The 26,567-nt window shown below is 33.8% G+C and overlaps 1 protein-coding gene across 6 annotated transcripts in view; it reads right to left on the bottom strand.

Annotated features, from left to right (window-relative positions):
• Positions 1–1,284: 1,284 nt before the first annotated feature.
• The window catches only part of faf (ubiquitin carboxyl-terminal hydrolase-like faf), a 607,647-nt gene continuing 582,364 nt past the window's right edge, over positions 1,285–26,567 (bottom strand). For 5 of the 6 annotated variants that reach the window (XM_069845714.1, XM_069845717.1, XM_069845716.1 and 2 more), the window contains 3 exons: positions 15,418–15,564; positions 6,100–6,275; positions 5,270–5,671 (listed from right to left, as the gene is read on the bottom strand). In XM_069845714.1, the coding sequence (XP_069701815.1) occupies positions 5,410–5,671; positions 6,100–6,275; positions 15,418–15,564 (585 nt within the window). In that variant the 3' untranslated portion in view covers positions 5,270–5,409. Of the gene's footprint in view, positions 5,672–6,099; positions 6,276–15,417; positions 15,565–26,567 lie in introns of all 6 variants that reach the window. The other variant, XM_069845718.1, reaches the window with a different exon arrangement.

Below are 26,567 nucleotides of genomic sequence, written 5' to 3'. Positions count from 1 at the left end.
AATAAGATGTGCAATCAACATAAAAGAGGTGCCACTGAGAATTTATGAGCTGCACATGAGTCATCACTTTCATAAGAGTAGAGAGGTAATTTCACGGTCACACTCCGTCACTTACAGTATTTTTTCAACTTATTTGTCAATGAATGTCCACTCTGAAAATTGGGTTACTATGAGAATAATTAACAAGCAATCTAACAATTTTTTTTTTCATATTTTTAAACAACTGATATCATCCCAAAATATGTATTTACAACATTTATTAACACAATAATGAACAAATTTTAACTATAAAAATATCGAGGTTTTACTAGGAAGAAAGTAATTTCCTAAGCTTTAAAATGAGGTTATTACAATATTGCTGCATTTCATACATCAGAGCAATATGCAGTTCAGTATAAAGTGCGTGCTAATACTAGCAAAAATTTTAATTGCTATAAATGTCCAAGTAATAAGAAAATGAGACAAATAAAAACCATGGGTCTTTTAAAAATACTCCCCCCCCTCCCCCCCGCCAAAAAAAAAGTTTTGTAAACCACAAAGATGTTAAATGTGGATTTCAACCTAGTTCATTTCACATACTTAATTTTACTCACTACACTATCTTGTAGAATAAGTGGTAAAATATCTCCTCATAAATGATATCAGTATGTTTTATTAACATTGTTGTAATAAAAGAAGTAGTAGTAACATTAACACATGTCGTGTGTCTGTAACTGAAGTCTTATAGCTATAAATATGATTTCAAATTTAATACAGTCTTCTTTTTTATTATTTTTTTTTTTGTTTTATAAGCTACAAAACGATTTATCTTAATTTCATTAATTTATAATACATGTGATAAACATAAAGAAATCTCATGGAAAATTCCAGTGACTGTGTTCCAGCATCAGTTGAGTTTTTCAATAAATTATTTTCCTTTAAAATGAAATGCCTATAGCTTATTTTTACCATAGTTGATAATATTTTGTATATAACAGGTACTGGAATTTCCCCCAAGTTTCCTCATCATTGGTATTCTTTCACTTCACCACAGATTTATATTTTTACATAATAATTCCGACTGTGATGTACCTCATCAAATAACTTCTGACAACGATGTTACTTCGAGGGGGGGGGGGGAACACACACAAATGAGGGAACTCTTTTTTCTTTTCTCATATTGCAGACCCGAATTTACGTGCATGCAGAAGAGAGAGAGAAAAAAAGAGAGAGAGAGAGAGAGAAAGATACCTCTGAAATTTTCTAGAGATTTCTCAATAAAAACTCGTGATGCCTTTCACATAATTTATCTCTATACCTTTTAAATTTATATACCCGAGTTTCTTTTAACATAAATTACATTGCATTAACAATTTTTTTTAATTGTTCACTCGTGAGACTCCGGAAATCCTTACAAAGGATAAGAACTTGCAATGTGCTTTGTTCCCCAAAAGAACATTACCACACACCTTCTTTTCTGAGTAATGAAATCCTGGATTAGGATTTCTGATAGTTATAGAAAGATTGCTGAATGAGAAAAATATGAAAAGAAGTACACATCTTTCTATCAGAATTATTACAAATTCTACTTTGGAGTTTGGCGTCTATATTCACATGAACAATTGTGAATTGAAAGGGAATATAAGAAAGGATTATTAAGGAGAGGAGAATCTGCTCCCTCTTTTCTGCTGTGAAGTGTCTGCTCGATTTGCATGTGCAGACAACATATGCAACACAACAACAACATCAACAACAACAACTGCACTGCTGCTGAGCAAACAAAATTAATATGGCGTGCAGAACAAAGTGGGTGAAATACATATGCATACCAACCAGAAATTTAATCGTCTGTATTTTTATTATTATCATTATTATTTTTTGTTTTCCATAACCATCTTTCTGAGTTATAACCTATTGCTAGCAGTCACACAGTATTCCAATATAATTTTAAAAATACTCAGAAACATTTATAAAGAACTGTAACAGATAAAGCCATAATTTGGACGATCATTTTGCTTAATGCTGATTTTTAATAAGATGGCAAGACGGAAAAGAAGTTAAAAAAAATTCTCAAGTGCGTGTTTCACAAATATAATTCGTAGGCATTCTCTAAGTTTACATATATATATATATATATATATATATATATATATATATATATATAACTGAAAACAAGTAATCTCTCAACTGGGCTGAGAAATTTCTTTTAATGTTTACAAATAATTTAATTCCTGCATAACCAAGGATCAATTCCTCCATAAGTTGAATTAAAACAAATAAATGTTAAACATAAATAATAGTCAGAGGCAGGGATGCAGATGAGGGTCACTTACAGCATTGCAGTACTTTTCATGTAATGCAAAACCCTTCAGAGCACGGCAAGGTAAATTATTTATTTATAAAGGACTAAACAGTTATTAATTACAAAGTATTAAATTACCACTGCACAAACCCTCTCACTTGCTTCCCTTTTGTTTGCTAAAATGGCCTGTAAAACCTCTATTTTCATAATTGTTTCCTAATGGGATGATGTAGTTCGTAGTCATATTTCTTACAACTGAGTTTGATTTCCTTGCTACCATCATCATACAAACAGGCCATTTTTAGTTAAGTTTATATATACAAGTTGACTTGTTCAGGGTTATTACTGAATTAGAAAAAAAAAAAAAACTGTCAGTGTAGGTATATGATACCACTGTAATAAATGCGCACACAAAACTCGTGCAGTGAAGAGTAACAGTTTACACTATACTTCTATACATCAGGAAACAGCCATTCACTCACACTTGCTGAAAAAAGTGTGACACTGGCACGTATATGTTGTCACTCGATAGTATCCACAACAATATTCTTTATACATTTTATTTCCAAGTTTCCAGAAGAGCCTGTGCTAGTAGAACCCTCTGCATGACTCTTATGTAAGACAGTCCATTAAAATCATACACTATTAGTAGAAGTCTCCTGCATATATACTTGTTTCAAATACTATCGACTGCCAACACAGCATTAAACTCAATGGCAAGCTCTTTTAAATTATTCTTATTGCGAATACACAAAGTAACCGGAATGCAAGAAAATTATACTCATATTGTGATTCATTTATAATTATACACATCATTATTTATTTAAATAAATGTCCCACTTTGACTGTCAGGGAAAAATGCGAGTATTAGGGAATAATTAAGCTCAAAAACACGAATTTACTGTACAAATGTAGCATATAGGAAAGAGTTTTTTCAAAAGATTTATTTCCCTGACTTTCACAACTCCCCACTTTGACTTGCATCATACTTGTATATTTAAAAATAATAAAAAAACCTATACACGATTCACAATAAAATAAAGCTGCAGCAATAACAACAAAGCTCTCGAATTGCGCTTCCGAAGTTTTTCGGGAGTTTGTAATTATTTTATTTCTAACTCTCGAATTTAAGCTTAGAATTCTTCGGGAGTTCATTGTTATTATATTTATAACTTTCTATCTATGCCCTACTTCGGTGTCTCGTTTGTCTGAATCAGGTGCCAAGTCTTCCAACTTCCGTAAAATTAAATAGTCAAGCTCCAACAATTTCTAACCACATCTTTACACTGTAACTGGCATATAAAGGAACTCAAGTCCTGTTGGGACAAACCAGGTTTACATTTAACAAACTTTGCATCAAAATTGTTACTAATACCCCAGCAATATTTAGTAGTTTCTGTAATGATACACCTTTCCTAATGCAATCACTAAGAGGTCCCTGGGAGTCAGCACTTCCCCTTCAAGCTTGATTTAATGTCCCATTTCACGCATTACCCAGGATGTACGAATTCTTGTAGAGGAGAATGTAATTCTAAACAAGCCTGCTAGTCAACTACTACAGAAACCGCCATTGTATGGTGCCATATCTTTCATCCCCCTAGAAAGTATATTTAAATAACTAGTGAACCAAGATGACAATTTCTAATATTGCACAAGACTGTACTAAGAACTGGTAGAAATTACTTTCATTTCAAAAAGAAATTCACAACATAAACATCAATTCCAACTGGATTATACTATTGTTTCCAATAACTTTATTATACTATAAATGTTCAGCTTTTTAGAACTTAAAGCCACATTAAAAATTAAAAGCGTACAGGTAACTTGATTGGGAACAAAATCACACTCTCTACAGTCATGCTACTGAAAGTGCCACAACATATCTTCCACTACTTTGTTTGCTTCAACATCAGAAAATCATGAGAAGTAATAAAAAATTAAATTTTATATAAAATTAGTAATAAGCAATATACTAATCAAGTGGTCAAGTTACCTGGTGTGAAATCAAGCCTTCCAATTACTGATCACTCTCTCAATAATGCACTTCATCTTCACATCAAACATTTTTTTTTTAAGTTTTACCACAAGGAAATCTGACGTCTGTGTCCTCAAATATATATTGTAGGCTGTCCATATTGTCTCTGCTAGCAAACACCAGATTTAACCATGAATAATTGTAAATAATCTTTGTTGTCCCTCTTTCTCTAGCTGATATCACAAGCACATACACATCCAGGAACTAGTATTCTCTTAAATTCGCGGTATTAATGCATATTTATGGTGAAGGTTACATTACATATTTCTCGTTGTGTATCTTTGAAAGAAAATCGTCCACTGAATGACAGGTAACTACAGGTCATGCTGGTTGGAATACATTCCTTAACACCCAGCATAAATTTATGGTCAAATTCGACATGGGGAAATTTGCAAGTCCCGATCTCAACACTTTGATGAATCATTACATGACTAGGATCACTCCACAATGTGAACCATGCAGTGATGCGTATTAGTCCCTTACTTCTGAAGACGAAATTTCTTGCTGCAAATAAAGGTGATCTTTAAATACTTGAGTTGACATCTTGGTTCAACAGAATGAGGAGACTGATTGAATTTTTTACTAATGATCACATTATTTAAATAAACTTTAATGGAAATATTCATACTTGTTTGCTAAAATTGCGTAAAGTCTCAATTCAAAGTGTTTTCAAAATGGCAGCAATGGAAGAATGCTGGTAGTAGGGAAATAGCATTGTCATCACCAAGAAGCAAAAGATGGCTTGAATGATACCTTCTAAATCTTATACCCTGCTTATTTGTTTGACAGGATAAAGAGACTAATTGATACATTATATGTTTCATTCTAATTCCTCATTTCTTCCAAAAAGCAGTACATTTGTTGGTAATGCACGTCATATTAGTATCAAAATACTGCGGATATCATACCAGTTAGGACTTTAGTTTGACCATTGTATTCGAGCACATAGCACAGTATTGCCATCAGATGAAGCTTTCTCTTCACAGTCTTCTTACAAATGTATTGGTGTAAGAGCTATAACATTCTGTTCACACGTGCAGCACAGTATTGCTCTTACATGAAGCTTCTCTATCACAAATGTTCTCTGCCAAAACTATGCTATGTCAGCCGATGAACATGGGCGTTGAATGTTCTCTTCAGATTGCTGTTGCTGTTGTTGATCAGGAGAGTGCTGTTGTTGCTGAAGCATGGTGCTGCTGTTACTGTTAGACAAGGTACCTTCATTTCCACTATCTTGTGTGGTGGTAGTTGTAGTAGTAGTGGTCTCTGTGTCCTCACTTGTACCTGGTTGAGGGTGGGTGCTATTACTTCCACTAGGCCCTGGAGATGGCTGCTGTTGTCCTCCAGTCATGTAACTATCAACCAGAAAGGTACAGATGAAATACAAGGAATGAAATTAACGAATGAAATTAACTTTATTACCATCATTATTTGAAACAAAACAAGAATATAAAATTCTGCCATTAGATTTTTTTTAGCATTTAGTTTATAATCGCCTAGTAACAAACATTACATTACAAATGAAGTCACAGATTTTCAACATTTACGTATATATTTGTTTGTAAGTCTGTATAATATATAAGAGAATTTAAAGGAAATTGGCAGAAATGGCTATATAAAATTCAAGTGTACACTAAACAAACAAATTCAACATACATACAGAAAATAATGAAGAATATCCTATGCCATGTTGTAACACTACAAAATATAAAGATTAATTCACAATAAATTAGATTCCAATGAATATACATAATGAAATGTATTAGACACAAAATAACATTACCTTTGATTGCCAGATATACGCTTAGCTAGTATCCGCTGTGTAGCCACACTGTTAGTAGTGGTAGCTGCATGAGCTGGATATGCTGTAAAGGTTGGTGGTACTTTCTGTTGAGGTGGCTGGTGTTCTTCAGGCTGTGGACTTTCACCTTCCTCTGACATCTCCTCTACTTCCGGCTCCTGTTTAAAATAATATATATGAAACAAGTGGAGATAATCTCACAAGCATCAGTAGCGCCCACAGTGAAATATTTAACATTTACTACATTCGAACCAATTAACATTCAACTAGATTTAGAAGAAAAAGTTACAAAATCTGAAACTTCCAAACATGTACTAAAAGCGCTGGCATTAGAAGCTGTGAACAATAGATACCCACCAGAAGAATGGTTACATATCTACACAGATGGGTCTACTATCGATAACAACTCAGGATCAGGAATTACGTGTGCGTTATTCTCATTTTATCAACCAGCAGGACATCATACAACAAATTATGCGGAAATAATGGCTATTCATATCTCACTCCAACACCTACTATACAGAATAGATAAATTTCAAAATGCTGTCATTCTCTCTGATTATAAAGCAGCATTATATGCAATAAATTCATATAAAATGATGTCAATCCAAATTAAAGAATGTCACAAAATGATCCAACAACTTCAAAAACTACAGAAAAGAATTCAATTGCAATGGATACCTGCACATTGCGGAATTGCTGGAAATGAAACTGCTGACTTTCTTGCCAATAAAGGATCCAATTTAATTCAGAATACAAATACAAGCCTACCTTTTACATCCATCAAAAGACTAATTAAAAATAAATATAAAATCAAGCAAAACCAAGCACTATGTACCAAAGCCAAAGATAAAAAATGGAGCATTTTAATAAAAAAAACAGAAATTATTCCAGAAATCCTACGTAAATCTGCAGTAGCAAAATTCAGACTGCTTACAAAACACGATTATTTGGCCAAACACTTGAATAAAATAGGAATTTACACAAATCCAAATTGCCCTCAATGCAACAAAGAAGAAGAAATGACTGAAGATCATCTCATAACCTGTGAAGTTCTACCTGATGGATCCACCACAGAGAAATATTGGAGAGCAAAGCCCGGCATTAGATAACAACAACAATTACTACATCATCACTTAGTATATCCCAAATGTTCACTCTACTTCAATCATACTCAATTTTTCACATTACCATTGAAACCTGTTTCAACTGTTGTGGTTAATCTGCAAACAAAAACATTTCTAATATTTTTTGTATTCTCTTGTTCAATTACGCCGCAATTTCTTCTTTACTCACCATTTCTTTTCTGAATTTCATTCCAACATGTTCTAGGGCTTCCTTTGCTATGTCATTTCTAAATGTAATTCTGGAATAATAATCTTTTCATTCATCTCAAAATGACCATACAATTATATTTTTTTGTGGGATATATCTTACACTATTTAGTTGCAGATCCCCCCCCTCCCCCATTCCTGATTCTGTTTCTTCTTACAATCAGTGGTCGGCAAAAGATTACATCATAGAAAATTCAGCGTGGCTAACGAGAAAGCCAGGCTACGGTGCAACATCACCAACAATGAACAAGTTTATATTACGTAAATGCACGTTTAACATGAGTTTAATATAGCAATTCCTTTGTTTTTTTAGAACTTTGAACATGTATTTATATTAGGCGATTGTCAAGATGGCCATGACTAGACCACGATTACCACGTGGCTTCGATTCGTGCTGTAACCTGTCTCTCTCATTAGCCACGAAATTCAGATCAGAATACACATCAAAGGGGAAGGTCGGAGAGGGAGGATACCCAAACTGCTTAACCTTGAATGAACAAGTGATGACTAAGGGGATGCCTTACCCCTCTGCTCTGCTTGTGTAGTAAGGTTGACTCATGAATCAAGAAATGATGACAACTGCCTTACATTGACCTTGCAGATTCCATTTTAATTGCATGTGTTCTGTTTAAATCTCTTGCTGATATGGTCTCCCACTCTTCTCACATCTTATTTAATCTGTTAGTTTACATGCATGCACCTCAGACATACTTAGAATCTACTGCTTTCCTTTGAACTCTTTTCTGCTTCTAAACATTTCACACTTAGAAAAATCTACTGCTTTCTTTTGAACTCTTCTCTGCATCTAGACATTTCACACTTAGAAAAATCTACTGCTTTCTTTTGAACTCTTCTCTGCATCTAGACATTTCACACTTAGAAAAATCTACTGCTTTCCTTTGAACTCTTCTCTGAATCTAGACATTTCACACTTAGAAAAATCTACTACTTTCTTTTGAACTCTTCTCTGTATCTAGACATTTCAAAGTGCTAATTCCGACTTACTTACTCTACTTTAAAAAATAGTCGAACCTATCTTTCAAACTTCTGTCTAATCATGTAGCCTACTAACATTTTTGTAGACCTACAATAGCTTGTATTGCTTAAAAGCAGAGGCCAACTGAGTGTTCTCCCGAAAAAGTGTCCATAGTACTCCCAAAAGAAATGTGTAGCATTTGTGTTTAAAATTATTGTCTCTCTTGCTGAAAACACCCTTTGACTATACACTGTCAAAGTTAGTACACGAGATTCTTAATTCGTTAATGCAAAATATATTTGTGTAGATAGAATGAAGAATATCAACTACAGTATTTTTAACAAATTTTGATTTAAATCAGTCATGGTAAGTGCTCTATAAATGTGATATGACTGTTTGACGAATACTAATTACACTCCAGAAATATTGTATACTTCACACAATAATTATTATAAACTTATAACAGTTTTCGGAGAAATAAATGATTGAGACATATGATCCAGTAGGACTAATATGATACAGTAAAAATAGTCTGGCTAATTTGTTACAGGCTTTAAAATGTACAAAAGGCTCAGTATGAAAATGTTTAAAATTGCTATTATGGAAGTGCATTTTATGCTCTTTAAGGAGCAAAATTGAACTCAGTTAAAAAAAAATCACTATCAGCCTCATCAATGTATTAAAAGAAAAGGCAATTTTGTTGCTTGAAAAAAACTTTGACGTGATACCCAGTTACTTTTGTTATTGCTCTTAAATGAATAAAGATAGAATAATTTTTAAATTTCCCTTTTAGTGAGAATAGTGTCAGTTTCATTCTTCTATAAAAAAAAAGCTGTGAATGTTGAGCAGTCTAGCAGTAATTAGTGTATGAATGAGAAGGTCTATTATGATACACACATTAGGGCTATTATAATATGCTACAAGGGCTATTAATATATATAATGTTTACAATGAAAGAAATTGACTAAATAGTTCAATTATCTAACTTAAAGTAATTTATTGCCTCTTTAGTAGGATTTCATAATTTCTCAGCTCTTCAGAATTATCTGAATTGACATGCAGCAGCAGCAGCAGCAGTAGCAGGAGTAGTGGCAGCACCAAGAGCAGGAGCAACAGCAGCAGCAGTAGTAGTTGTAGTACCATACTTCTCTCCATGCCCAGACGGTGCAGAGCAGTTGTCAACTCGAGAGTAGGACCTACTCTTTACTGATTTGTGTTTTTAAGCAACCATTCAACATAAAATTATGACAAAAAATATTGCCTCTTTTGCAATAGAAGTTGTGTGTGTCTAGTTAACATTATTTTTTAAGAAAAAGATCCTTCACTTAAAGTGAAAACCCATGAACAATGTTACTACTCTTAATGCTGATAATGAATCCCCAATTTACAATTTTATCATTATTTGTTTTTAAAACAGACAGGGCTTATGTATTATAAAATATCCCTATATCATTTGGTTGTGTGTGCTAGACAGTAACCTACCATTCTAATGACAGAGTACAATAGTCCAACAATTAGTAAAAATTACACTAGTCTACAACATTTTTTGTGCCGACAAACAGAATGCTGATTATTACCAAGTCTGATGTGCTGATTACGAATATGTAATCAGATTTTTCCCATCACGTCAGGTTTCTGAGCACTGCAACAATGTTATATTTTATGAATAGCCATAAATACAGTGCGGGCGGGAAGTAACTAGGCATTATTAATTGGCTGTAGAATTTTTAATATCGATGGAACCATAATGAAAATTGTGTGTATACATAAATCATTAAATAGAATTTGAACTTTTGTTCGTCCATAGTATAGATGATGGCCGTGAGGAGCAGTTCGCGCAACAATAGCAAAGATGATCGATCACCTATGTGTTCGCGAGAGAGCGCAGATTGCTGCTCGCTATGAAGTGTGGATTTCCGTTGTTTTCGTTCGAGATGGAAGGAATGCCACAATCCGTCCAGAGATGATATAGAATTGGAATCACGGATTCGGGGCATTATCTCCAATGCCCCACGCAACTTCCTCCAGAAGACTGTGGATTCCATTAGCGGCCGCTTGAGAAAATTGGTGGAAGCCACAGGTGTCTACGTTTAATTTTGATATATGCATACGTATTCCCATTTAACAAGGTACACATGAAATAAATTTCAATAACTTAATGTTGTAAATATAGAATTTATACACATTTTTCAATACCTAGTATATATGTAGTAGCGCTTCCTTGGTTTCTATCCATTATGCCAAGTCCCTCTTCACTTGACACATCTGAATCATGGTTTGTTGATACTTGAAAGATAAGATAGACTTATAGGGTACCTGGTAATGAAAACAGAGACAGTCTGTACTTTGTTTAGTTCGAGTGTAGAGGTTTTGTTAGTAGTGTGAGCTGTTCTGTGCGAAACGAAATGAAATGAAGAAGCAAAGGCGTAGTTTTAAAAACTTTCCGAACCAATGGTATGGTGTGAGCAAAAAAACCACCAAGATGATTGTTATTTCTGCTTAATCAATGTTACTGGATTTTCTTAAAAAAATAAGAGACTCATTCAGTATCCTAATCTCCCGTCAGCTATAAGACCAATACCTCACGGAGAAAATTTACCTGTTCCCATTCCACCTTCTACATACCAAGAAGAATCGGAATCTGACATAACGTCATCTGATGATGTGCAGCCCTCTACACCAAGGGATGACGTCTACATCCCAGATGAAGAGAGAGAAGAAAAGCCACATTTAATATCATAGGTGGAACTCAATGATTGGTATATGTGATTTGTACTTATCTAAACAGCTGACTGAGCTTCTAGGATCTCGTCTTCAGGAATGGAAGGTGCTGGATAAAGATGCTAATGTTTCAGTATTTAGAAACATAAATAAGGATCTATTACCATTTTTCATAGTTACAGGTTCTGGAGTTTGTGCATGCAGCGATGTAAATGGACTGATTAAAACTAGGTATTACACATAATGCTGAAGAGCGGCGCTTATTTATAGATGCTTCTAAAATTAGTCTGAAAGCCATTTTGTTACACAATTGCAATAAACTTCCCTCCATATCTGTAGCACACAGCGCAGCAATGAAAGAAACATACAAAAACATGTGTCATATTCTTGAAGCCATTAAAATATGAAAACCACTGTTGGCATATTTACGGGATCTTAAAGTCTTCTACGTGGAATGCAGAGTGGATTCACTAAATATCCTTTTTCCTGTGCCTTTGGGACAGCCGAGACACTCAACATCACTATACAGTCAAGGAATGGCCAAGAAGAGAAGATTTCAATCTTGGAAAACATAATGTAAAATTTAAACCTTTAGTGGACCCACAAAAAATATATCTCCATCCTTTACACATTAAATTAGGGCTCATGAAGAACTTTATGAAAGGTATGGACACAACAGGCGAAGGTTTAAAATATTTAAGAAGAATAGTCCCTAGTTTGAGTGATACAAAATTAAAAGAAGGAATATTCATTGGACCTTGGATTAAAAAAGTGATGGGTGACCAATTTTTTTTAGAAAAAATTAACTCCAAACGAACGTGCAGCATGGGAGTCATTTAAAAGTGTTGTGAATGGGTCCCTCGGCAACAAGAAGGAAGAAAATCATGACGAACTAGTTCAGAATCTTTTTCAAAATTACAAGAATTTTGGATACAGGATGTCTGTCAAATTCACTTCCTACATTCTCATTTAGATTTCTTTCCTAAAAACTTGGGTGCAGTGCGTGACAAACAAAGGGAACGCTTTCATCAAGACATTTTACAGATGGAACAGTGTTATAAAGGGAGATGGGATCCATCTATGATGAGTGATTACTGCTGGTTCATACAAAGAGAGAATACTACAACATACACAAAAAAGTGTTTTAAAGTGATGCCTGCCTTCCACTACGTAAATGTAAATAGCCATTTACATCATTATAACATGAAGGATACTTTATTTTTAGTACTAACACCACTATAATAGTGGAAGACTATGTTTGTGCATTCTGCATTAGATATTAAAAATGTGGAACTGCTTAGTTAGTATCGAACTTTTCAGAAGTGTAATAAGGGTAATAACTGAAAATCTGAGGGTGCTGCTGAAAAATGGGTTCCATTTTTGGATTCAGCATGGCAAATATGTGGATAGTAACAATGTTTCATTTCGGCACAATTTTCAAAGTTAAAATTTGTAGACTAGTGTTATTCTTGTAAAGCACAGTATAGTGAAACTTCTCTTTGCAGATACATTTAATAATGGAAGAAGTTATGAAGTCCCCTTGCCAAAGGGTTAGGGAATATCATACTGAACTAGCTCCTTAAAATGGACACTGCATGACAGACACGGACACTTAATTCAGATTAAATTGAATAGGACAAAAATAAAATTTGCGTTAATCTGACTGCATTTTAACTATTAAAAAATTGTAGAAAGAGGACAAGATACTCATCATTTCATTTGCATACAAAGATCTTTAGGCCTAGAATTACAGAGGGTCTTGTATTGTGATTCAATAGGGGTACAGTCGTCCAGGGAACAGCTACAAATTAAAATGATAAGAGGAAGTCCTTGATTTGGAGATGTTCTCTTTTTTCACTTGTACAGTTTATACTCCATAACTTTCACTAAGCATGAGGGAGGGTGGATTTGAAAACTTCTTTCCACATGCAATCTGCCCACCTTCACTATAGGTATCTCCTTTAGAAAACACTACGAAGATGCATGGTAAGTATAGAACTGGATACTTTCATGACCTCAGGATTAGAATGAGGTGGTGTGGTCAACACCACATTCTGATTGCCTTTTAACCCTGGGAATGGCCCAGCATTCAAACAGTGTCAACTAGGTATTTTAATGGAGGAAGCTCAATGAACACAAGTTACATTAATTCTGAATTCGTCATGTCCTCTTCAAAATTAATATTGTCTCTCTCCAACTAAGCTTGAATATAGGCCTTCCTTTTAAACGACTTTTATGAGGATTTATCGATATGTATCAAATGTTATAGAGAATTGTTCAAAATTGTAAGTGTGTATGGACGGAGATTGGGAATTGGCACTTCTCTGATTCACTTAGCAATGGCAAAGGAAGGTTTTAACAGAAAAAGAAGCATCTTCTGCGGATCTCTGGAGAAAGAACTAAGGAAGAGACTAATGAAGTGCTTTGTGTGGAGTGTAACATTATATGGGCAGAAACATAGACATTACGACAAAGTGAAGAGAAGCAAATAGAAGCATTTGAAATGTGGATATGGAGAATGATGGAGTGTGTGAAGTGGGCAGACAGAATAAGAAACGAAGCTGTGTTGGAAAGAGTGGATGAAGAAAGAATGATGCTGAAACTGATCAGAAAGAGGAAAAGGAATTGGCTGGGTCAATGGTTGAGAAGAAACTGCCTTATGAAGGATGCACTGGAAGGAATGGTGAACGGGAGAAGAGTTCAAGATAGAAAAAGATATCAGATAATAGATGACATTAAGATATATGGATCATATGAGACAACGAGAAAAGCAGAAAATAGGAAAGACTGGAGAATGCTGGGTTTGCAGTGAAGACCTGCCCTTGGGCAGAACACAATGAATGAATGAATGAATGAATGATTCACTTGGAAAAATTCTCGAAATTCATATACTCGTTATAATCACTGATCTTCCATTCGTATTTGCAAATTAAAAATGACCCAGTAATAAATCCTAATTCACATACACATGAACAATTATCCCTGCTGTCCAGTACTCATTTGTTGACGCCATCAGTAGTCAAAAAGTGTATAAAAATGAGATACCAAGTTGTAGGTCATTGGCATAAAGGTGATAATGATAATACTGAAGTTCTTTGATACATCATTAATGTAGAAAGAGAAGAGTAGTGGTCCTAATACAGAGCCCTGCAGCACTCCTGTCTTTGTGCATCACCATGAGGAGAACTAATTATCAAGTAAAACACACTTTTGGCAGTCACGCAGGTAGGAGTCCATCCAACTCAAGGTATTGTCGTCTGACAGATGCAAAGTTTATCTTTGCAACAAGCAGGTAAAGTATTGACAAATGTCAATAATAAGTTTCAATTAATTTTCTCTGTGCCAACTACTGTAATGACAATTTACATCAGAGTATGTTTTGAAAGTAAAAACTTGATTCATTTTATTTTTCTACAGCAGAAATCAATAATCAATGTTTTGTGTTCAGGTCATAGATCTGAATTTAAGGTTCAAGTGCAGTTAATTTTTAGATCTACCTACTTCAGTTCTAAAGCTATATTATTTTTAGTAATACATTGTGATGAAATTGCAAGCACGAATAAACAAATTTCTTACAAGTTTCAGCCTACCTCTGTTAAAAAACTATTGCATTTTGAGGCAAAATATTTTTGCAGTTATTTTTTAAGCACCCATAGTTCCTTTGTTACAAAATTTCAGACAAATCTGAAAGAATTAGGCTGAATTTGAAAATAAGAACTACCCTGATATATAAACTCTACTTTCGTCTTCAGGTAAACGAAAAATGGGGTGACAAGAATATCCTTACTTGTTGGACCTGTTATAAACAGTTAAATCTTCTTTAATGGGGCTGTATGATTACCCGTCTTGGTAGCAGAACTGTTAAAAAGGAATAATACAACAATTTTTTTTCTGCAGAAAAACTTTTAAATTTTTGGATGTGTCTTACATGGTACATATGCCCATAGAGAAAGAAGTAGAAAGAACATTAAATGCAGTTACTTAACCCCTTACCGCATGGGACAGTCTCGCACACACCGGTTTAATATTCAAATGACTTAAGTAGTTCTTTCTTTCTCAACTGATGTCACATATGGTCAAATCCAATTCTTGACAATGTGTCATATCTGTTCCAGTATGCAGTTTGAAATATTATATGCTTATATTATAAATTATATGAATATAAAACCGGTATGTGCCATATGTCCCAGAATGTGGTAAGGGGTTAATTAATACTAAAATAAAAATATAAGTAAATTAAAACTCAAGTACTACATATTTCTAACGTACCTCCTCTGGACAAAGTTCACATGCCCTTTCCAATGTCTTACGGGCACTGTTTGACCGTTCAAGGAAATAACCATTTGTTGATTCATTTGACTGTGCAGGTGGTGACCAGTTGTTGTAGCTATATTGTGCACTAGGCGCATAAGGACGCTGAAAGAATATTTCATTAATGTGTTGATGACTATGCTTCACAGAAATAATTCACAAAATGTCCGAAATAGTTTGTAAAATTATGTTAAATATCAGCAATTACAATTAAATATTAAGCAATTAACAACAGTCAATAAGGTATTATTAATCACCGTAAAGAAGAAATTTTACATAGTAATTTACCAGGACACTAGATTACACAAAAGTGACACTTTGAGAAATTGGTAAAATGACAGTATATTACAAAGCGCGCATGCACGATGAATCCTTTTCGTTTTTTTTTTTTTATGCAACCCTCCCTCTTAACATTCTCTCAAAACTGCAATATGTGTTTCCAGATTTTAATGGAAGGTTAGATATGAAACTTCTTTACCTCTAAGATGAACTATCTGCACTTTCCTTAATGAAAATTGGCAACACTAGGTGACCAAAAACAATTAACATCAGTTGATATTAGACACTTTATTAGTTTTAAAACTCTAACCAAGGAAGCATTTACAAAAGATTAGATTATATTAATAAATTTTAATGATTATATTTGTTCATTTAAGGTGTTAGTGTTAGCTTTGTTCTGCATTTATGATACCTCTGCAGCATATTGCCCTGACATGCCACAAAGTGTCTACCTCAATGGAAATGCAAGCAGCAGTGATTTGTTCCACATTCCCAAGTTTTCGGAATAGTGTAGGATGGCCCAGAATCAATGACAATGTGGAATATTCCGTGTTCCTACATTAAAACAATGTGAATACAGTAAACGGTTATTAATACGAACTCAGTTAAGACAAACACCTCCTTAATACAAACAATTTTCCAGGTACCATCTCAAATACAGTGATTTTAATGGACTTTTATTCAGTTAATATGATTTCTGTTTATACGAACTTCGAACAAATTTTCGGTCCCCAGATTTTCGTCCTCTCATTTAATACAAACAAAAGATAACTTTTATATACACTCTTTACAGTTTAGTGCATGGGAATTCTCTTCGCTCGGTCTCATAATAAAGAATTCAAATGTCCTTCAAGATATTGATTAGAACACATAATATGTACTGCTGTATTTTCCATAGTAACCAGAGCAGTAGCTTAAAGTTTTCTGCGTGTCCCATCTCGAGAGGCGTCATTAAGTGCTACAGTGATTTAACTATTAGTTTCTCATGGCCAGTGTTCGAGTTAACACCTCAATACAAGCAACAACATGAGAGAAAGAAGGAAAAAATCTATAGATATCAAAACTAAAGTTATAATTTTGAATGAAGTGTTTCACAGTACTATATCAAAAACTCAAATTGCAAAACATTTTCAAATTCCAAAATACTATAGAAACACAATATCGATAAAAAAAAAAGAAGGTAAAACTGATGCTGCTGGAACTTTCGGTTCTTCATCAGGAAAAATTAAGCAAATTCGTGCAGCAAAATATAAACAAATGGAATCTGAGGTTCTCGAATGTTTTAACAATATGAGGGCAATATAAGTGAGTTAGAAGTGATTTAAATTCAATTCATTGTGATAATAAAAATTATTTTTATAAACTAGATAACCCCTATATCTGAAAGAGGAACTTGGACCAACCAAGGAAAAGATGGAAAGAGGCCAGATATAGAGACTTCTCTAAGTACTGATGATATATTCAGAAAGTTTCACAAGTACGTAATATTCGAAATTCATTATTACTAACTACAAACCATGGGAAAGTGTTTTGAACTGAAAGAGTGATAGTGGATTCACTGTAACAAAAATCGATCACAATTCGGATAAGACTAATTTCGTTAATACGAACAGGCGACTTTTCAGTCCCTTTGGTTCGTCTTAACGAGGGTTTACTGTAGTTCGAAACTCGAACTGCACCTTTTTACCTACTGATTGCACACCTTAGTGTGTCGGATACATACACTACTGGCTTTCTCATTTCAGGTCTGATTAAGGGTACTGTGTTTACAGAAATGACTATGAATGTGCAGGATTAGATAAATTCGTACAAAAGAGTACATCACTAACCTAGTGGGTGTGTGTGTGTTCAATGCCTTAAATATGATCGACAAAAATGGTTGTGGAATTCTGCTAGTCTAAAACATTAAATTCTATCTTTTTTGGATGAGATCTTATAGAAAATGCAAATCACTCGCCTCTATGATAAGTGAGAAGGATGACTAATAGAGTTGAATTTCAATATGGACAAGAGACAGCCATTAAATTTTCCCTGCAGTTCTTTCACTCAGAAATCTGATTCTTCAATATCAAGTCAATCTGAAAACATCCACCTTTCAAGGAAAGCTATGCTAAGTATTCTTATTGCTTGTCTTGAGCCAGGCTTAAACCCAACAAATTCAGGCCTGAACACTCAGTGACTACGAACTTCTCTGAGAAAATTAAACAATATGGTATTTTTCTATGTAGTACTAATCCTACTTATGAACAATTGCGTTATATATTGGTATAGTTCTTATGTAACTACAAAAGGACGTTACATATTAAGTACAAGACAAAATAAATAATTCAGTATATTGTATTGATTTGAAACTTTTCACTTTAACTGAAAAATGCTACTCACTATCATATAAACACGATAGTCAATGAACAACAGAATGATGGATAAACTCACTTTATAAAGATAAAAGTTTATATTTAATTAAACTTACAAACTTCTAACTGAAGTTTTCTGTGTGCTGAAGAGAAGGGCAGAAAGAAAGAAGAGGATGGAAAAGTATTAGTATTAATATATATATATATTTTTTTTAAATGACGCTTTTAACTGTGGAAGTTATTCAACACAGAACAAATTTTGTCTGGAGTTCTCTTGACAGATAGGGTTCTTATAAATATACGATAAAGGATTTACACGATTATAATACGCACCTTTTATGAGAAAATTTCGTCTTAAAGACTGGAGTGTATTATATTGGATGGCATATTACATTCGCAAACAGACAAGACTTGAACAAATTAAAATTAACACTCTATTTATGTTACAGGATACTTGCTGAAAAACTGCTGATAGAAACAGTTGTTCCAGGTTCGTGTTTTCTCGTCTTTTGCGCACTTTTCATTCACACTTTTATGTCTATGTTTGACAATAATTATTACTTATGGCTTTTAGAGAGCCCGGAAGTTCATTGCCACCCTCACATAAGCCTATCATCGGTCCCTATCCTCGGTAAGATTAATCCAGTCTCTACCATCATATTCCACTCCCTCAAATCCATTTTAATATAATCCTCCCATCTACGTCTCAGCTTCTCCAAAGGTATTTTTCCTCCGGCCTCCCAATACTCTATATGCATTTCTGGATTCGCCCATATGTGCTACATGCCCTGCCCATCTCAAATGTCTGGATTTAATGTTCCTAATTATGTCAGGTGAAGAATACAATGCGTGCAATTCTGCATTCTCCTGTAACTTCATCCCTCAGCTCCAAATATTTTCCTAAGCACCTTATTCTCAAACACTCTTAACCTCTCTTCCTCTCTCAAAGTGAATGTTCAAGTTTCACAATCATATAGAACAATTGGTAATATAACTGTTTTATAAATTCTTTCAGCTCTTTTGAGAGCAGACTGGATGACAAAAGCTACTCAATCGAATAATAACAGTCATTATTAATATGAATATTATTTTTAACTATGGTAATGACTTACTGACATTTTCTTCTTTTATTCTGAGATTTTATGTATACAGGTTCTAATAATCACGCATCTTTAAATGAACAAAAAGACTTTACCTATAATTAGTGATGAAAGGGCAGCATGACTAAGGTGACCATATTTTTGAAACAACAAAATGGGACATTTTAATATTTTCTTCAACGAAAAAAGGGACAAAAGAGGACAGAAAAATGTGAGTATTTTATAATAATTGTTGTCATAAATACTTAGATTTTAAAACAAATAAATTAACAAAAACTGTGTAACATTACATAGTAGTATTCAATTCGCTCCAACCAAACAGTCCTTTAGAATTAAAGCAGCATTTATTGGTATTTTGCTGACGAATGGATCTTCTTTAGTAAATCTTTATTACAAAGCATTATTACCAAATTGCCGGTGTTTTAAGAATTGTTTAAAAATACGTTTTTGGGAAGATTATTTATTTTAATTCTCAGTTGATTTATTTATTTCATGGTTTCAAACTTTTTCTTCTTTCTGCCCAAAACTTTGTCATCTTATTATTTGTTCTTATTTTGCTTTCCTTCTTTAATAAATTCTTGTGTTATTGTTTCTTTTCACAGATTTTAGTTTCATAACGTTTTCAATTACATTGTATAACATATGTATGTGTTCTTGTATAGCCCCTACATATGAGTTATACTCGTTGGGGCATACTCAATAAAAAAGTTGACTCACATGTGGTTAAAGTTCACCTTAATAATCAACATAGTTTCCAAAGTTTGCATGGAAAGAGCTTTCTTGTCACTTGTTCATAAATCACTCATGTAAGAAAACACTCCTTCAGTAGCAGCATTAGTTCCAGGTAAACGAAGAAGAAATTACAATATTTTAAGGAAATTGGAGAAAGGTCATTGTTCACATTAAAATGTGAAATAATTTCTATCTGACATTCGGTAGTTGATGTTCTTTCTAGCTTCCATTTTTCTAATATATATTCTTTAATATACACATACTCATCATACAGACTAGTATCATATACAATAGCTGGAGGAGCCACTTCAATGAAATCTTCAGTCTTTTGTATATCAATCCACTGGGGTATTCCTGGGATGTTACCCAAATGAAGTCTCGTAAACTCTCAAGGGGCACAATCCATTTATTTAAATATTCAGCTGCAGTTTGACAAAATGTATGAATATCAAGTTTAAATTTTGCAATCTTATGTATGTATCCGGTGACAGTGGTAACTAATTACACTCAATAATGACAATTTAAATGAAGCACGATCACTTAAAATAACATTTAAATAAATCTAATTAGTATTTTAACCCTAAGTTCGAACTAAAACCCACGAGTATGATATGTTCATACAAGCAAAGTACCTTTCAGCACTACATTCATTTCACTCACTCACTGCACTGGAACTACGACACATTTCACTGATACTATCCTGATTTCACTAACACTTCAAAAACATTTCACTGTTCAAATATTTTGCACTGCCACTATAAACTATAAAACTTCAATGACACAAACACACTTCACTTACACAAAACACTTCACTGACACAACATACTTGAAAACCCTTCTTTTCAAATTTGCTAATAACTGATCTCACAATTGATGTTATGAAGCAATCTTCATCTTTGGAAACTAAATTAGCTTTTAAATCATTTAAAACATAAATGACCTCAAAAACTGTAATTGTTTGATCCTTTATTCTTTGAAGTGCAGAGTGAAAAGTTTATGCTTGGTTGTGAAAAAAGTACAGCCTTGCTTCTGATAAAGGATTTTTAAAGAATGATTTGATGATAAATAGAAATTTATTTTGAGATCCAAAATATGATTTCAGAGAAACAAACATAGTCAGAAGACATTCGACTGCAGGAAGTAAGGCAAGCCATTTTGTTTTGTTGTACAGTAGACGAGGTAAAACCTGTCCTGTGATCAAATCATGCACTATATCTATATCACCAGTGGATATGAAGGGGAAAGTTAAGTTTTAGTCCGATCTGAACTTCCGTGTTTGTAGATTCGTGTAATATTAACGTCCGTCAACCCCTCTTATGTCAAACTCTTTTTCTGATAGCCTAACCCTTTCCTTCTCAAGCAACTCACATGTCAGGTTTCGCCTCCTGAACTATACTCTAAAACTTGACTGCACTCCTGGTGTACAAATTCATAAAATTCTTCAAGGGTTTCAAACCCAATGCATTCAATATCAATAGGAAGCACAGCAGCAGCCATCTGAATAGTATTATGAATAATTTGAGCAGAACAGCTACCAACAAGTAAGTTATGGCCTAAATTTTCTTTCAGTTTTGTGAAGACGTTGTTGCCTTCTTTTCTAGATACACCCCCACACTTGCAATTCGTATTATCTGCACAAAAAGCAATTGTTTTTTTTTCTATTAAGTTAGCATTTTCCAAATAGTCATTAAAAATATAGCAATGTTTTCTGAAGTTTCTGCAGGCAAAGATTTAAGACCCAGCATTTTTACTTGAATCCCCTCAGCAGGATTAAAGTACTTGACAAGCAATGAAAATATTTTTACAGCCTTATGATTCAATACATCTGTCAGTATTGAAATAAAATATGCTTTCTGTAAATCAGATTCTAGTTCAGAAATGGCAAATGGGGTTTAAAAATATTTAGTGCAATTGCCTCATCTTTACTACTACAGGCACACGTAAAGGTTGGTTCAAAAGTACATTGGATAAGTTTAGAAGTACAGTCCATGGAGCTGAAAGATTGGATTGTATTATACGACAGTATGATAAGCAAATGCCCCTTCAACAGCTGCTAATTTCATATCCCTATCATCAAAACCTTGACTTTTAAATAGCCCCCATGGCTTACACTGAAAGTGGATAAACACTTACTGCATTGAACATCAGGAATTTATTTTTCAACCTATGGATATTCCTTTTGTAGGTCATTATTCACAAAACATTTTCTTTTTGGCGGTAAAATATTATTTCCATACGTATTATTACTCATATTTACCATTTAAATAAATAAATAAATTACTGGAGAAAATAGTACCAAATACGAGAGATGGAAGACTAGCAAAAACGTGGGTAAAATATGGGAGAACCCGTAAAATACTGGAAACCTGACAACCCTAACTACTGGGCAGAAGAAAATCCTCTGCACCATCTTAACAGCCAGAATTACCAATTTTAATGTTTTTGGTTCCAGTGCGACAGTGACCTACCCAATTTAGCTGTCAAGCTAGAAGATATCTCAACATGTACCCTAACGGTGGTTTGGTCATGGTGGTCCAGTTCCTTGGCCTGATAGGTATATGAATTAACACTCCTGGCCTTCTTGTGGGGCCACATTAAATCTTTAATTTACACAACACCCACTGAAACTAGGGAACAACTGATTGATCTACTTTTTTTTTTGTATTAAGTGGGTTTTGCTAATTTATTAGGTGTTGCAATTTAGTTAAATTTAATAAGCTACAAAACCTATCAGTGAATTTTTAGTTAGTTAGCTGTGACTGCTCATTCCTTACAACAAAAGCAACATAACAATAACAATTATAATTGAAAGCAAATGACATTTTCAAAATTGTTATTCATGTTCATTATTTTATTTAACCATAAACTAAATCTACTTCTGCCTTCTACTGTCGATTAAGATGCCCTGTAATTCAAAAAACATATATCTTTATATGTGTGAAAGCAAATTAAAGTGCCTTGTGAGTATGCATCCAGAGCAGTACCTAACACCCATTTCGTTAGGAAGATTTAATGTTCTTCAGAAGTTTTTTTTAGAGACATTGTGGTTCTGGTAAGCCAAATAATATAAACATATGATTGAAGGTTCAGTCTGTAGCTTACCTATTTTAAGGATGTTATATTTTAACTTTATATGTAGACGAACGATTTTGCTCTAGTGTCGAGCATCTTATAAATATTAATAATGAATTTTCAAATATCAATGAAACATTCAAAATACTAAAAACCATCAACAATAACGTCAACATAAATGTTGCCAAAGAGTTTTCCATAGCAAAAATCTATCACAGCAATGAAAATTTAATAAATGGACAGTTACCCAACTTACAGAATCCCCTATACAACCTACACAAAAAATAGTTCTTAATCGTAACATATACATTCGCTTCGCATATGCTTATCATAGCAACATTATATTGTAAGCCACAGTCACATAATGTGAAATTTTCTTAATCTAGCTGGACAAAATTAATAACTTCCCTCCTATCCAACAGATTTTCATGAAATTTTATGCAGCACTTCAGGATAATGTATTTGATTTCAGGACGAACTCTGGTTATGTTTGTGTAAGGTGAACTACCCCTTTATAGTGGGTGAATTTACACAAAATTAATACCTTCTTTTCTATCTAACATATTTTCATAAAACTTTATGTAGAACTTAAAAGTAGCATATTTTATTTGTGTACAAACTTTGATTACGTTTGTTTAAGGGGAACTACCCCTTTATAGAGGGTGAATTTAAAAACATTAATAACATTTCTCCTATCTAATATAATTTCATTAAACTTCATGCAGAACTTAAGGTAACATATTTACTTTGAGTACAAACTCTGATTAAGTTTATGTTAGGGGAACTACCCCTTTATAGGGGTGAATTTAGACAAAATTAATAACTTATTTCATATCTAACATATTTTCATGAAACTTTATGCAAAACTTAGAGATTTGTGTACAAGCACTCTGAGTACGTTTATATAAGAAAAACTACTTCTTTGTAGGGATACAATTAAACAAAATTAGAAACTGCCAATAGAAATGAATATATTAAAATTCTGATATAAAATATGTACCTTATCCTTTGAATTCCTGGTATATGTTGTGAATTGTTGAAATGAATCCACATTAATTATGTAAAATCTACACGATCATGTTTGCAGAATCTCACAGAATCGCTGCATAAGGTCTTAATTCATTCCTGTTGTGTTAGTGCTTTGAGTGGCATTTAAAAAAAATCTTCTTGACGCATTGCTGTCATTAGTGGTCCCACATCGAAGTTTCATTCTATCAACCAGAATACCTATTTCACTTTGTAATTTTTCTCTAATTATTTTCTTCCTGGATTCACACTCCATTGTGAGTCAGCCTAGGCAGTGTAGTAGTTCTGACCTTTTGTGGTCGAGGTTGTGGGTTTGATCCCGGCCCAGGTTGATGGCATGTAAAAGAACTCCTGCGGGACAAAATTCCGGCACACCGGCGACAGTGATATAACCTACACAGTTGCAAGCATCGTTAAATAAACCATAATTTTAAAAAAAATTCACACTTCGATTTGTCATTTCACCCCCTGAACAGGCATTTTTAAAATCTCTAATCTGTTGGCGATATGTAAAAGGTATTCGAAACAACGAATCCAGACATAAGTGTAGAGGGATTGAAACTGTAAGTTGTGGTCCACAATGTTTGTGTCCTTCGTCGCTGGGTTCTTATGCAAATCTTTGGACAGTGCATCCTAAATATAGTATTTCTTAGGGTTTTATTCTCTGTTAGAGTAAGCATCATGGTAGGTTCCATATCATTGATTTGCTGTTGAGCTTTATCTGTCTCGTCTCTGATTAACTGTGACATTTCCTTCTGGAACAGGATTTTAATGGATACCAGTGGCGGTTCCTCTATATGAGCACAGGAGCACGTGAACACCTTAAAAACCAACAATAATCTTACTAATAGCCTATTATTACATCTATTACTTTCCAGTGTGCAATGACGTTCTTATATTTTTCGTCTCGAGAGAATGTCCCGTTCGTGTGTCTTTAAATCTCCATTGGACAGGTTGACAGCAGCTCACACAATTTTTCTCAAACCAAGAAATGGATTCGGAACACCTCAAAATCTGGGCTTCATTGGCTGGCCATGATAATATCTTTGAAAAATATTGGAGTGCAAGAGGTCAAATGACTTTATTGTCAAACGCCTGGCATTAGAAAACAACAACAATTTTTCTCTAGCAGGGTGGAATAGGCTGAGGTGAGAATATTTTTTGGTTTGTTACAATAGTTACAATAGCTCTGGCTCGCACAGATCTTAACGTGCTAATGACAGAGAAAGAGAGATGCTTCATCTCTCTTGAGTCTGGCATCCTCTTCCTTTCCTCCTCTTTCCTCATTTTCTCTCTTTACTCTTTCTTTTCAAAATACCGTTATGCGCGGGGGCTGATTCTATTGTCTTCTGTTCAACAAAGTAAGGAAAATACAAGCAGCATTGGTGCATATTGAAAGTTGAAATTGTAACACTTGAAGTTTGGTGACGGACGTGTGTGAAATTGTGAGTGGGTGTTAAATTAAAAAAGGATTAAAACATTCCTCCATAACTCCATGACAGAAGACCGATTAAGGACATTGGCTATGTTGGCAGTGGAAAAAGAACTTGTTAACAACATTAAAGACTTCAATAATAAAGTTATTGATAAATTTGCATCTCTCAAAACTAGGAGCATGGATTTTCTCTATAAATAAATCAAATCTTCAACACCATCTACAACAACAGTGAAGCTGAGTCCTATGAATTAATTTTACTCTAATCCTGTTTAATGGTTTTAATTTTGGTTTTATATGCATAGATTTGGTGCATGCATATTACACCTCGCTTATCTCTGACGTGCGATTCAGCTATACGAGAATATATCAGTGTGTTCATTACTCATATTTTATTTTGTGAACACCCATTCAAGAAAGGCACGAGCCGCCACTGATGGATACATAAAATCTTGCAGCAGATGCCCGAGCATTTTGCTACAAGATTCTTTTTACAGGCTCATTGGTATGGATTTGAAGATGAGCTAATGAAATTATGAATAAATTTTCACTAACATATTTCTCCTTCTTACTGCTCGGTGCAAAAAAAAAAAAAAAAAAAAGTTACTGAATTAATCACAGTAATGTGCACAGTATTAAGAAGATACAGTAGGAACAACTAGGAATTTCGTGGGAACGAATTCTGAACGTGCATGTCATGAAACAAAGTCTAATATCTGGAATCTCCACCAGATGATTCTGCAACTATATAAGAAATCTGACAGAGCTAGCATAACTTAATATTAACTAGAATATTTATTACAGTACTCACTTTTTTTAACAATTTCAAAGACATGAGGCAAAGGAGTGACAACATAATAACCATAATAATTACTTCCATATGTAAACATTATGAAAATATTTACTAATTGATGCTAACATTCAAGTCACTGGTTGATGCTTATATTGGTAATATTGAAGCATGAGCTATAAAGATCATGGTGTTTGTTTCGATGAAGTGCGGACGTCAACAATGGATATAATTAACTTACTAATAACATTATATTAGTGAAAGATAATACAGAGTAGCGCATGAAATGTCATACACTGAAAAATCTAATAAAACGTTTA

Source organism: Periplaneta americana, chromosome 14 (assembly GCF_040183065.1).
Source record: "Periplaneta americana isolate PAMFEO1 chromosome 14, P.americana_PAMFEO1_priV1, whole genome shotgun sequence".
Lineage (NCBI taxonomy): Eukaryota > Metazoa > Arthropoda > Insecta > Blattodea > Blattidae > Periplaneta > Periplaneta americana.
The sequence above is the reverse complement of the archived record's forward strand: the minus strand, read 5'-3'. Positions and strand labels throughout refer to the sequence as shown.